This window comes from Corapipo altera, unplaced genomic scaffold (assembly GCF_003945725.1).
Source record: "Corapipo altera isolate COAL_440 unplaced genomic scaffold, ASM394572v1 106, whole genome shotgun sequence".
Taxonomy (NCBI): Eukaryota; Metazoa; Chordata; class Aves; order Passeriformes; family Pipridae; genus Corapipo; species Corapipo altera.
In genome coordinates this window covers 392631-406375 of record NW_020885019.1, presented here as the reverse complement: position 1 = coordinate 406375, position 13745 = coordinate 392631, and the positions used below count along the sequence as shown (strand labels likewise).

The 13745-nt window shown below is 53.6% G+C and overlaps 1 protein-coding gene across 2 annotated transcripts; it reads left to right on the top strand.

The window, feature by feature from the left end:
* Positions 1-8: 8 nt before the first annotated feature.
* On the top strand, positions 9-12046 carry MEX3A (mex-3 RNA binding family member A). 2 transcript variants are annotated; one of them, XM_027667759.1, is made up of 2 exons: positions 9-111; positions 10834-12046. In XM_027667759.1, exon 2 carries the CDS (start codon positions 10911-10913, stop codon positions 11937-11939), a length of 1029 nt encoding a protein of 342 aa, XP_027523560.1. In that variant the 5' UTR covers positions 9-111; positions 10834-10910; the 3' UTR covers positions 11940-12046. The 2 variants fall into 2 exon arrangements, with proteins under 2 accessions (XP_027523560.1, XP_027523559.1); XM_027667758.1 differs by lacking the exon at positions 9-111 and adding an exon at positions 3120-3160.
* Positions 12047-13745: the final 1699 nt, after the last annotated feature.

Genomic DNA, 13745 nt, shown 5'->3' with positions numbered 1-13745 from the left:
TGTGCGCGCTGTACAAGGAGGCCGAGCTGCGGCTCAAGAGCAGCTCCAACACCACCGAGTGCGTCCCGGTGCCCAGCTCCGAGCACGTGGCCGAGATCGTGGGACGGCAAGGTGAGCGCCGGGACGCCGGTACCCCCGATCCCCACCACGGTCCTCCCGGTCGCCGGTCCCGGGACACTCCCCCCGCGGCCGGGGGGCCCCACCGCCGCCCCCGCCGCTCCCTCCCGCCCATTGTTCGTGGTCGGGGCCGCTCGGCCCCGCCGGGGACAAAGCCCTGGAGCTCCCCAGCTGCGGGCGGGTGGCTGCGCTCCCGGCACGGGGGTTTTTGGGAAGGGTGGGACGGGAAGTCTGTGGGAATGCTGCGGGGGCTTGTCCGGTTGCCGGCACCGGAGCCCCGCGCGCCGCTCCCGGTTCTGCCAAAGAGCCGATCCCGGCCGCGCTCTCCTTAAAAAAAGAAAAAACCTGGGAATAAGGCGGGGGGAGCGGGCTGAGCCCGGCCCCGCGCCCCGGAGTCCCCCTTTGTTGGCTGGGCGGAGGGGGTGTGGTGGTGCCGGGCTCGGTCCGAGCGGCCGGTAAAGCGGGTGGGAGCCGAGCTCCTCCCGCCGCTCGTGGGAGCGGGGGGACCCTGGAGCGGGACCCGCCGTCCCGCATGGGCCCCCCGCAGCCGCTGCCCGCGCGCCGCCACAGTGATGCTTTTGTTCTCCTCACGGCTCCGTTCGGAGCGAGGTGGAATGGAGGAGGGCTTTACAAAAAAAAAAAAAAAAAAAAAAATATATATATCTATCTCCATACCACACCCACTCTTAAGTCACCCCTCGCCCACCCCCACCGCTCCCGAGTGTGCGGTGCGGGGCCCCGCTCTGCCCGTGGGCACTGCGGGAGCCGGGGCACGGTGCTGCTGAGAGAAGTTTTGTGTCGCTACAGAGGAAAAAAAATAATAATAGTGCGGCTCAGTGTTGGGGTTTTTTTCTTTCTTTCTCTGCACAAGTAACTTGTCGCTCTGGAAGTGCGACGGGCAGAACCTGCGGCTCCACAGTCAGATGCTCCCTCGTGGTTTGGGATTGCAGACATCCGAGCAGGGGTTCATGGTGGGACCCGGCGTGTGATGACCTCCCCCCGTGCTCTCAGAAGGGCTGAGGTGGGCGAGGGGAAGCCACAGGGAGAGGGACATAAATGGCTCCGGGCTGGGCATCATGATGCTGGGGTGTGTGGTGGGAACAATGGGCCCTGCGGAGGCCACACTCGCTCTGACCCGCAGAGCAAGGGTCCGGTCCCCATGCCGGGATGGAGAGTGGGCAGGAGTCTGTGGGGTGCCGACCTCCCCAAAACTTGGGGCGTCTGCAGCCGAGGGAACAGCTCTTGCTCTGATGTCCACTACGCTGGGATGGGGGCCCCTCGCCAGGGAGCTGGGGAGTTGACTGGAGCAGGGTGAAGGTCTGACCAAGGAGATCCCGCTGGCCCTGATCCTGATCCTCCCCCTGATGCCTTTACACCGTCAGGAGTGGAGCACGGGCCGACACAGCGGGCTCAGCACCGACTCCACACTGGCGGGTGTGAGGCTGTGGAGAATCAGGCCCCCTTTGTTTAATAAAGTTGGGAAAGAGAGAGGATTCAGCAGGCGGAACTGAGGGGAAACGTGCGGGGGCTGTTTTCTTCCAGGATCTCACTACTGCCCCAGACTCCCGAGAAGGGGGTGTGTTCCGATGTGTGATGTGTTCAGAACGCAGCATGTGCCTGCTGTGGCCAGAGTGATGGAGAGGAACGTGCAGACCTGGATTTTTTCCACCATTTTTAGCATGTGTGAGGTTTTTCCCACATCTGGGAAACTGTGAAATGTCAGTATGCTGGAGCCCTGGGGATGTGGCCGCGGCTGAGCTCCATCCGCCGGTGGGGCAGACGGTGCAGGCTGTGCCCCATCATGGAAGCAGGTGGGATGGATCCTGTGCTGGGAGAAGCCAGGATTCCTTCAGCACAGACCCCACAGCCATGGCTCTTTACTCCAGCAGAGATTGTGGCCCACACTTGTTTCTAAAGGCCTGTAGGAATGTCTCCAATGTTTCCTGCACCTTGTTTTTGAGTGGAAGGCCAGATTACGAGGGTCTGGAGTTGGATGTGGGGCTCCCAGGGGACTGAATTGTGCAATCTCATGAATGCCTGACCAGGAATCCCAGAAACTGCAGATTGTCACCCTTTGGTAGTACTGCTCATGTGGTGGATGGTTTTCTAGGAAAATACGTGGTTTATGGGTACATGTAAATGGGGTGATGAACATCTTGCAAAAAGTAATAATGAAATAAAAATTATTTCAGGGCTTTACTTGGTGACAGGGTTTTCTCTAACTTACTATTTTCTGATCTGAAGAAACACACTGTTCCTTTTGATTATTTTAAAATATTATTTACCATATATGAAGATGTTTCTCATGGGCAGGTATGGATATGAGAGGCCTGAATCTGGCCATGGGGGCCCAGGTGCCCACACCTGACCATGGGAATTCCACCTGCCATCAGGCCACCCCTCATTTTGCTGAATGAGTGTAAAGGCACTTGAACATAAATAAGACTCAAGCCCCATATATTTTTATTGGACTGTCTGTAAGGGTGTTTTGTGAACAGGTTTAACTGTGGCAGAGGGGGTGGCTCCACCTGGAGTGAGAGATGCTGCAGGAGCTCAACCTGAGCTTGGCAGCTCCTGCTTTCCCCGGGAACTGTGAACGTGCCCCTTGCGGAGCCAATCGCCTGCTGGAAACCTTGCTTGGGTTTGTGCTGGGGCTGGTTTGTGCGCTGAATTTGAGCAGCACATCTCCAGCAGCGCGGCTGCGAGCCGGCTGGCATGAAGGGCTGACTGGCATGAGATGGTGGGCCCTGGAAAGGGGGTCTTGGTGGGAACTGGACAGACAGGCACCAAGAGCTGCTCCTTCACCTGATGCCCCACGGTTCGTGGCAGAGAGCTGGGCAGCTGGTGGTATGTGCCGAGGGCTGCTTGGCAAACTGAAGGAGAGGAAACTGAGAAAGGAAGGATAAGGGGATGAAGTCATAAGAATCCTTTTGACTGGTGCCTATGAACACTCTGCCCCTGGCCAGGGTTGCCAGTGACACCCCTTTCTCTGGCTGGAGGTGGAGCCATAACCTCCATTGCCTGCCCTCCTGTTGCTGCAAGGGTGAGGGGCAGGGCCGTCTCCGTCTCCGCCTGGGTCATGGCTCTTGCAGGTCATCCCTCCTTCCCTTGGTGGGTTAGAACTCCAGCTGTGCTGAGTTGGGTGACTGAACCTCCCAGCACGTGCCATGGCAGGGACAGTGCTCCCTGGTTCTAGAGCCACTCGGGGCCTGTGTGGCACGTTGGGGTGCTTGATGGCTCTTGCATTTCTCCTGCCAACTCTTGTTGTGGAGGTCTTGCCTGCAACAGCCTGTCCAGGACTGCATGGGTTCTCACATCTGTGTGGATGAATTTGCCAGGGTGTAAAGACAAAGCACTGGAAGGGTTTACAGGTGGTTTTTGAGAAGATGATGGGATACTAAGGGAGTTGTGGAGGAGAAGTTTCTTGCAACCCAAGGGTGTGGGTTTAGATAGGAGAGACGCTAAGGGAGCAGACAGTGTCTTAAGGGCATCGTGTCTTGGTCATGTGTGCTGTGAACTTAGAAAGGGACGGAAATCCTCAGCCACTGCAATGATCTGGGTTCTTCCCTAGAAGTCACCTGAGATGGGTGTAAATCAGCCAAATCAAGCTTGATATTCAACTTTTCTGCCCACTCCCATGGACAAACTGGGCTGCTGGTGGTGGAGTCAGGGAAGAGGCTGCAGGGCACATTTAAGGCCAGTTGTTGTGGTTAGGGAGACATGGTGCTGGTTCTTTGTGTGTCTGGTGTGTGCAGGTATTGGGAGAACGTTGTGGTGTAGGTTTGACTTCCTGCTGCGCCTGCTCCCAGCAAGGACCTTCCCTCTAAGGATTTTTGGTCCCTCTAAGGGTTTTTGGTCTCATCTCAGTGGTAGCATCCATTGTCACCTGTACCCAGAGACACCCTTGGAGATGCAGCATCTCCCAGCCTACTTCAACCAGCTTGTTGTCACCAGGAATGAGATTATGTGAGAGAGGAGCCTAACATAAATTGCTCTTTTTTGGCAAGGTGAAGTCAAATAACAAGAGGCCTCACTAACCCTAGGTGATTGGGCTCTTTGTGTAGCTCCAAACATGCTTCAATGCTTTCAGCATTTAAAAATAGTCCAAGGAAGCCTTTTCCATTGAGGAAGTCTGATGATTGCAGCTCCCCCACCCACCCTGTGGAGGTGGATGGATGTACAGCATCCGAGGAGCAGCGAGTGGGGCAGATCCTCTTGTCTCCTTGCTTCACAGAAATCTTGGAGCTAAAACCACCTGGTCTGGTGGGGCCTGAAGCCAACCTCCATACGCTGCTCTGGCAGCTCGGGATGAGCCTTAAAGGGAGAGAGAAATTGCAGTCAGTGCTGGGTTGTTATAAAGTGTTAATGAGAATCGGTCTGAATTTACACCAGGGAAAAGTGCAGAACGGGATCGACTTTGTGCGGTTTGAACTGGAGGTGGGAGGAGAAAATGGGTCTGGGAGAGAGACAAAGGGAATTTTCTAGGGAGACACACACACACGGTCCTCCGCGCATCGGATCGGGCGGCTGGATGCCGCGCTGACCGAGTGAACCGCGCTGCAGCGCAGCCGCCCGGAATCTAGGGCAGTGGGAAAAGCGTGCTGGTGTTGGGTGGGGGCCCCCGCCTTTGTCTGGCAGCCCCCTCCCCGCATCCCCCCCCCCGTCGCTCGCCTTGCCCTGCTTCCCCCGCGCTCCGGCCGGCTCCGGCTCCGGCTCCGACCCCGAGCGTGTGCCACGGGGCCGTGGCAGGATTGCGGGGGGCCACGGGCACACCCACTCCGTGCGATGCATCGCATCGCTGTTGGGGCCGAGGGCTTTCAGTTCCCAACTTTCCACTGCCGCACAACAAGGCGGTGATTGTCTGTGGCATCAGGGCTGTTGCTTTGGGTTGTTTTGGGGGGGGAGATGTTTTTCCTTTTTTTTTTTTTTCCATAAACAACTTTCATCGCGACATGAAAAAGCGTAAAATCTCCACACTGGAACGAGGCGGTCGCTGGTTTTCCTGGCATAGTGTATTGGGTGGGTTTTTTTTCCCTTCTTGTAAACACAACTTGCATCATCAGGACAATAAACCCTCAATGGGAAGGGATTTAGTTGGTTAGTTGTGGTCCTTTTGTGTGTGTTTGTGTTTTTTGACACCACTTTCATCAGGTTTTCAATGCAGCAAAACCTTGCCCCACAGGCCATCAGGAGGGTTTATTTGTGAGGTTCTTTGTGTGCTTGTCTTTTAACATGGCTTTCATCTTAACGGGGAAAAGAACGCCCCACCTTACCTGAGGTAGCTGAAGGTTGTTTATTTTATGGTCCTCTTTAATTTTCTGACTACAACAGAAAAAAAGACCCAAGTTCTAATTTGCCCTTAGACTCTCTTACACCCCACTTGCGCTGTCAGAATAACCTGAGTGGGGTATTTACAGGTGTAATTTGTACCCATGCAGTGTAACAGTGCCTTAGGATAAATGAGAAGAGGGCTAACAACCTTTTGTCTGTAGGGATTATTTTCTATCTGATGAAAACAAGAAATAACAGGGCCTGGAGTGATTGGGGGGGGCTTTCAAAATAAAACCACAAAAAAATCAATGAAACAGAAAGACTCACCTCGAGGCTGGCTCCGGAGCTGTTTGCTGTAGCTGGTACAGCGCCTCTGATGCTTTCAGGTGGAGCTCATGCTCCTGAGAGTCAACTGGCCTGTGCTGGAGGCACCAGTTGGTGCCAGGTGAGAGCCTCTAGACTGCATCAGTAGCAGGATGTACTTGTTCAGAATCTGGCCTTCTGGCAGCACTGAGGAGAAGGTTGTCAGCAGGTTTAACTCTGAATTTACACCAAAGTGAAATATCCAATGGATCTATACCATGGGCACGGCTGCACATGCCATTGCACTGTCCTGCTGGCGTTGTCACCACGTGTGGTGTGGTGGGCACATCCATCCCGTGCACTGCTCCGGTGTTTTCCTGCTACTGGGAGCGTTGGTGTGAACCCCAGTGAGGTCCCATGGAAACACGTTGGTTTGGGGCTGCTCAGAGTGAGAACATTTGGGATGAACTCATGCCAAGGAAACAGATCTGGTGCGTCCGGCACCCTCACTGCCCTCGAGAGCAACTGCCTTAGCTGGAGAGGTGCAGCAAGCTCCTGGAGCCTTCTCCAGTAGTTTTGATGGATTTGTTGCCCTGATGCAGGGCTAAGCAGAGAGGAGGAGGTGGCTGTGCATCCAAATCTCCCCCTGATCCCCACCCCCCATCTTGGCAATGTCTAGACTCAATTTATTTGTATGTTTTCAGCCAGAGCTGGCTGTTCTGCGGATTAATTCCAGTTAGCTGACTGGTCTGGGCACAGAGGCTCGCCAGTCCTCCAGGGTTTGGTCCTGTGTGGGAATGTTTGTGGTGTGCTCAGGTAATTTGCAAAAACATTTGCTTTGAGTCAATTGGCAATCAGTGAAATTAAAGAGAAAAAGGGGTGTGGAGAGGAACTGAGCTTACAACCTCCTTTGTAAAATGCTTTGGAATCCGCATTATTGGCAAAAACCAGGATAATAGAAGGTAGGTTGTGGAAACTCAGTGAGAAAGGGCTTAATTCCCTATTTAATATAAAAATCTAAGTGGCAGGAGTGTGCCAGGGATCGACCAGTGCGCACTGCTGTAATGAGGAGAGCATACACAAAGTTACGTATTAGTACAGCTTCGACGGGTCCTTTACTCCCCTTAGTTTCACATTTTGACATCACCTGCTAAACAATTCCCTCCCTCAACCTCCCTCTCCTTTGAATTACCCACCAAGTAAAGTGCTTTGTTGCATGGTGTTTTCAAATTTCAGTTACACACAAAGAAAGTGTTAAAAAAACCACCCCCATACAGAACAAATTTCATTTGGAATGAGCACATTGGGCTGTGCTGCTCATCCGGTTGGGGTGTCACGGGCCACATCCTGATCTGGCTCCCTCAGAAACAGGGCGATCTCAAAGGAGCCTCAGCCCCTGTTTAGTGTGCAAAGCAGGGTCAGAGGGTTGGGGCTGAGGTGAGCCAGGAGCCTTGGCACAAAGGGGTTAAATCAGATTTAAGCACAGCCTGGTTTTAGCTGATGTAAACCAGCACAGCACTCCTGGAAGTTGTGGAGTTCTTTGGATTTGGGCTGCTGATGGCTTGGCCATTGTCTGCACCAGTTTGGAGCTGCTGGAGATCAGGGCTGCTGAACCCACTGGGCTACTGGGCTTGCCAGAGTTGGTCTAATTTCCTGCGGGGTAATTTTCTCCCATTTTTAAGCACAGGATCCCCATCTGTCTGTCTCTACAAAGCTGGCTTTCCTGTCTGCAGGCCTGCATGGAGACCCTCCCTCCTCCCCCCCTTCTCACACAACCGACTGCACCATGCGTCCTTTTGTCCGTTCCAGATCCTCCCTCTCCTCCCTCTTGCCGTGCTCTCTCCTTGCCCATCTTCCTTCTGCTGTTTTGGGGTGTCTCTGCTTTGCTTCCACACCTCTTATTCTCCTCCTCCCTTGGAGGGATCAGGGTGTGCCTCTCGCTCAATTTTTGTCACCTTTCCTCCATCCCTAATTCCCTCCCACCCCTCCAGCTCATGTACCACACTTACATTTGCCCTTATTCATGTGTATTCCTTGCCACTGTTCCCTTCCATCTGTCCCCAGCATGGAGCCCCTGTCCTTTGTCACCGCTCGGCCTGCCTGACCCTCCGTGTCGCCTCTGTGATTGTTTCCTGTCGTGCCGGGCTCAGATCCTCAGATCCCTCTCCCCCACGCCAGCTCAAAAAAACGCGGAGCCCAAGCCCAACCCTGCCACATGCCTGCCTGAGGTCCTTCTACTCAGGAGAGTGAGCCTTGTGCTCCAGAGGCAGGACGCGGGTCACCGCAGAATTCGGCAGAGCTGCTTCACCCTGGGGTGATGCATGGGAGGCGTTTGCAGCTCGATACTTGCCGTGAACACCCCCCTGTCTTTCCATGTGACGCTTCGGTGATATCCCTGGGGAAATGGTGGCATCTCGGTTAATCTTCCTAAGATGGAATCTCCATCTTTGGAGCCAGCAGCACAGTAGCAGGGCAGGGAAATGTCTACCAGGGGTGGGTCAGGAGGAGCCCACCCTGCCCAGGGCCTGCTAGAGGACATAGGTGACCCCTCAGAGTTTTATCCTACCCTCCTTGGGATGAATCTTTGTTCTGGATTTTGCCTGTGTGGGTTTATCCTACAGTCGAGTCGTGCCTGACTCCATGAGGTCCTGTCCTTTGGGTTTCCTGGGTACTAATAACACACCATAGGGTGACCATCAGTCCACATGGGCTGTTTGGAAACTTTACGCAACAAAGCATCACAAACCTACCTCAGGGTGCAAACTCTGGGGAGTAACCTGTGAGCTACGCTTGATTTGGCAAGGGATGGATTTGGTTTGGATTTGGGGGTTTGCCCAGCTCCTTCTCTGTGTCAGATCTGGCATTTCCATTCCCCAGGAACATGGAATTCATGGCTCAGAGATGGGTTTAGTGCAGCAGCACTGCGATGTGGAGTGTTAGAGGAAGTTTTGTGGGATCCCAAGGCAGGAGGCAGCTATTCTCCCCACTCCACAAATGGGGGAGTGAGGCTCTGGGAGCTGAAGTAGCTCTGAGGAGTTAAAAGTCGTGCTGTGAGTCGATAGCGGAGTCCGGATTTACCGGCACGTGTCCCGCGGCGCTGCCAAGACCCTCGGATGGGCGATGGGGTTCACAGCTGCACCGGGAGGGCTCTGTGCATGCCGATGTCTGCGGATCACCGGGGCTGTGCCTGGTGCCCACGTGGTGCTGGTGTGGGCACAGCCAGCCGGGCTGAGCGTGCTCCTTGCCGGGGCACCGCTGGTTGCAGCGTCTGCAGCGCCTGCGAGCACGGGGAGTTCCTGTCAGCTGTAGTGGCACGAGGCTGTTTCCATCGCCACAGGTGCCCGAGTTCGATCCTTGCCAACCACACGGAGTGGTGGGATAGCTGCGTTCTGGTGAACACCCCGGTGTCACCAACCTGTGTCTCACCAGGCGAGCTGTGGATAAGTGGCAGCACTGAATGGCAGCCCTGAACTCCCAGCTGGGGAGGTGCTGTTATTTACTAGGATCTGTATAAATAATGATGTTCCAGCCCGCAAGCTGAGAAATCTGCATCTCGTGGTTGCAGAGGCATTGTTTGCAGGTCGTTATGTGTTAAAGTGTGATGTCAGTGGAGCGCAGTTGGGGAAAACCTGCTGGTGTCAGATGGTCAGAGAGGACAAGAAATGGGCTCTTCAGGGGTGGGAGTAGCTGGGGCATCTCACGGTGCTCCCAATGCTGCATCCTCATCCTCCAGTTCCATGAGCCTGAGTCAGACACCCAAATCCTCCTGCAGAGGAGCCCCTAGTTTGCACAGGAATTTGGAGTCAGGCTTTGGAAATGCCTTGGGCACTGAGTGAGGTTTTGGAGAGAGGGGTTTGAGGGGCAGGACAGCAGCAAGGAAACATCCAAGAGTAGTTTAGAGAACTGTACCACATCTGTAAAAATATTTCGTTGCTTGATAGCATCCTGGTGTTGTCTCGGAACCTGGAGTCACACAACTGGCTTGAGACACTCCAAAATACCATTTGGAAGCCAAAACACACTGGAAAGTCTTTTGTCCTTTCTGGGAAGGCAGAAGACTGTTTTCTGAACTGTGAGGAGCTGGGGAATGGGCTTGGTGAGCTCTTGGAGCTGGAAGAAGGGGCTCAGTGGGCCCTAGCAGCAAGAGAATGGACTTGGTGGGCTCTGGGAGATGGGGAATGGGCTTGCTGGTGTCCAGGAGGTGGATACTGGTACACGAAAGCACAGGCTTGGCCAGTGATCTCAGAAGAGGGCCTGAGTGCCTAGAACAGGGATCTGTGCACAGCCTGCTGTAGGACTCATAGGAGGGCAACCCTGCCCCATTTCTTGCTGTTTTGCCCTCAAAGCAAATCCTGGTGTCCTGCTACCCCCAACCATCTAGTAGTGCCAGTGTTTGGGGTCCCGCCATATTTGGGGTGGGGTGGCCAAATTGCTGCATCTCTTGCAACTCCCCTCCAAACTTGGCCCCCTGAAATTCACCGGATTCACCTCAAAACCTCCTCAGTAGTACAGATGTCCCCATGGAGGGTTCTGCTCTCTGGAGTCATGGCTGGTGACTCCCCTCATGAGCTGGCACAGGGTGGCCCAGGGGCACCACATCTACTGCCCAGGCTGTGGGATTGGTGTCTCCCTGCTCTCTCCTGTCACCTCTGGCTGCCCTACACTTCAGCCCTGTCCCCAGAGCCCCAGGTGACCATCTTCTCTGAGGGGCCATCCGAGGGCTCTGGGGACAGGCCTCTTCATGGAGACTGTTGGCCCCTGCGGGTGGCTTGGATCCCCCTGTGACTCATTGGTGTTGGGGTGTGTGGAAGGGAGATCTCAGGGGATGATCTCTGAGGGGAGGCAGTTGGGGTGGGATCGTGTAATGCAGGGCAGCACACAAAATGGTGACTCCCATTTTGGGGGATGAGGGAATGTGGCGCTCCTGAGGGAGGGACTCTCTGGGCATGGTGAGGGTGGACCTCCCTCTGGCATATCCCTATCAGGGTTAAGGGGAAAGAGTCTTTCCCTCGTTCCAGGTCCTGGGCAACAGCTGCTATGTGGCACAGGAGATCGTGGCTGCTCAGCCCAGTGTCCCGCAGAGCAGGGAAGGCGGTGGGCTGGCCTTGCTAACTGCCGTGCCTTCTTCTCTCTCTTCTCAAGGCTGCAAGATCAAAGCCCTGCGGGCGAAGACCAACACCTACATCAAGACCCCGGTGCGGGGCGAGGAGCCGGTCTTCATGGTGACGGGGCGGCGGGAGGACGTGGCCATGGCCCGGCGGGAGATCATCTCTGCAGCCGAGCACTTCTCCATGATCAGGGCCTCCCGCAACAAGGCAGGCACCACCTTCGGCAGCGCGCCCACCCTGCCGGGGCAGGTCACCATCCGGGTGCGTGTGCCCTACCGTGTGGTGGGGCTGGTGGTGGGCCCCAAGGGAGCCACCATCAAGCGGATCCAGCAGCAGACCAACACCTACATCATCACACCCAGCCGGGACCGGGATCCCGTTTTTGAGATCACCGGCGCGCCAGGCAACGTGGAGCGCGCCCGGGAGGAGATCGAGACCCACATTGCAGTGAGGACGGGCAAGATCCTGGAGTACAACAATGAGAACGACTTCCTCTCTAGCAGCCCTGACTCTGGCATGGAGAACCGCTACTCAGAGGCCTGGCGGGTCCACACGCCGGCGCCGGGCTGCAAGCCCCTCTCCACCTTCCGGCAGAACAGCCTGGGCTGCATCGGCGACTGCTCCGTTGACCCTGTCTATGAGACCCCCCGGCTGAACGACCAAAACGACTTCAATTACGGTTACCTCTTCCCCAACTACGGCGTGAACAAGCAGGATCTGTACTACGGGGTGCCGGAGTCAGGGGCCCCGATGTGGGCTGGCCAGGAGAACACCAACCCTGTCTCAGTGCTCTTCTCAAAGCAGCAGCGCTCCAGCAGCACTGGCACCATCCACCCCAACTCCCACCGCTCCCCGTCCTCCTCCATCCCGGAGCCCAGCCTCTCTGGGCTGCCCAGGAGGTCGCAGGGGGAGCCACTCCAGGGGTTTTCCAAGCTGGGAACGCCGGCCGCTGCCCGGACATCCGTTGCCAGCAGCCGTGAGTGCATGGTGTGCTTCGAAAGCGAGGTCACGGCTGCGCTGGTGCCGTGCGGCCACAACCTCTTCTGTATGGAGTGTGCCGTGAGGATCTGCGAGAGGACTGATCCGGAGTGCCCGGTTTGCCACGCAGCAGCCACTCAGGCCATTAGAATATTTTCCTAAAGAGACAGAGCAGGGCACTGGGGGGTGGGGGGTAGGAAGGGAGTGTGGGGGGGTCCATGAAAGAAAAATGCTGATGATAATAATAATAATAATAATAATGATAATAATAATAATAATGACATCTGAAGAACAAACGAATGAAAGAATAAATTAATTTAAAGAAGAAGAAGAAGAAAAAGAAAGAAATTATTTTACAAGCAATGTATGTTATTTTTTAAAAAAGAATAAGTGAATAATAAAATTAAAATGAATAGCAAAGCCAGAAATTTTGAAGGGCGAACAATGCTCCAGCCTGCAATGTCTTTTGTAAACCAAGTACTCTGAACGCACACTCGGATCTTGCAAGCAAAGCGGTTTAGTTCAGTTTTTTTTGGTGGTGAGACTGGGACTTCTCAGCAATGACCAAGCCAGGCCACCTGGATCGGCCGGGAAGGGAGCAGGGACACGGGGAGGGCCCTGCCAGCCTTTCTCCAGCCACGTTCAACCTTTGTCTTGGCCTGAAGCCCCCACTCTCCTCCCCCCCAGGGATGTCAGCCCAACTGGGAACTCGGAAAGAAACAAACAGAAAGAAAGGAAAATGGATGACGGGGAGTTAGAAGAACAAGAAAGAAACCATCAACCTCTGGGAACCTGTTAGAATGAGGGCACAACTGTATTACCTCAAGGATTTAAACAAAAAAAAAATCAACAGCTAAAGAACTTTTATTGTTTTCCTTTTTTTCTAAAAAAAAAAAACAAACAAAAAACCACAAAAAAAAGAAAATCAAAAAAAGAAGGTGAAGAAATAAAAACGACGCCGGTGAAACTGAAGAAGGTTTGGAAGAACCTATTGGGATCACACCAGGCGACGAGCATTTATTTTGTTATTCTGAGCCACCGTGGAGTCTGGAACTTTGTTCTTTTTTCCTTATCCGAGCAGGGATTTGTTCATCAGCCGAATCAGGAGTCACTAACAGGGTATTTCCAAAGCAGTCCCGAGTTCCCAGCCATGGGGGGAGTGCATCGACTTCATCCTTTTCTCCAAGTGATGCCAGCTGCAGCTACACGCACCATGCACACACACACACACACCACATTGTGCTTTTCTTTTCTTAAAAAATATACCTATTGCACCAAAACCTAAGAGAGACGATCATGCAATACAGGCAATGAGCCCATATGAAACCAACATGCATCCCAACAGAGAGCAAAAAACCCCGAGTTTATATAGATAATTTTGTTGTTGTTGTTTTTAAACTGGACCAAAACTTTTGTTACCCAAAACCAAGTGGGGGGGGGAAAAAAAAACAAAAAAAAGAAGAAAAAGTATTTCTTTATGGACCAAAACCTCTTCAGCTATCCTTTTCCTGGATCTTCCTGAGGTTGGCCACTTTTATATATTATATTTTTTTCAGAACGAAACAAAACAGAAAAAAAATTGCCTTGTTGAACATCCTTTAATCATTTCAAGACTCCTGATTTTGTTAAATGAGATACTTTAAACCATTGGGAAGTGGGAGAGGATGGGCTTCAGATCTGACTCCTGTGCCAACGCACACAAGGTGTAGGCCAGCACCTTCACTCCGTCAGGTTTGTTCAGCCAGTCTGTGGATGCCAAAATGCTGTAATGGTAAAAGATGTGTTGGATTGACCTATCGAGTACCAGTACACCCAGCTATAAATATATGTGTATATATATATATAGGCACTTAACTAATCAAGCACCTATATATATATATATGTGTATATAAACCCATATATATATAATTTTTCTCCCACCACCACTGCTTCCCCATTTCCTACCCCTCGACTTCTGCTCACAGATCC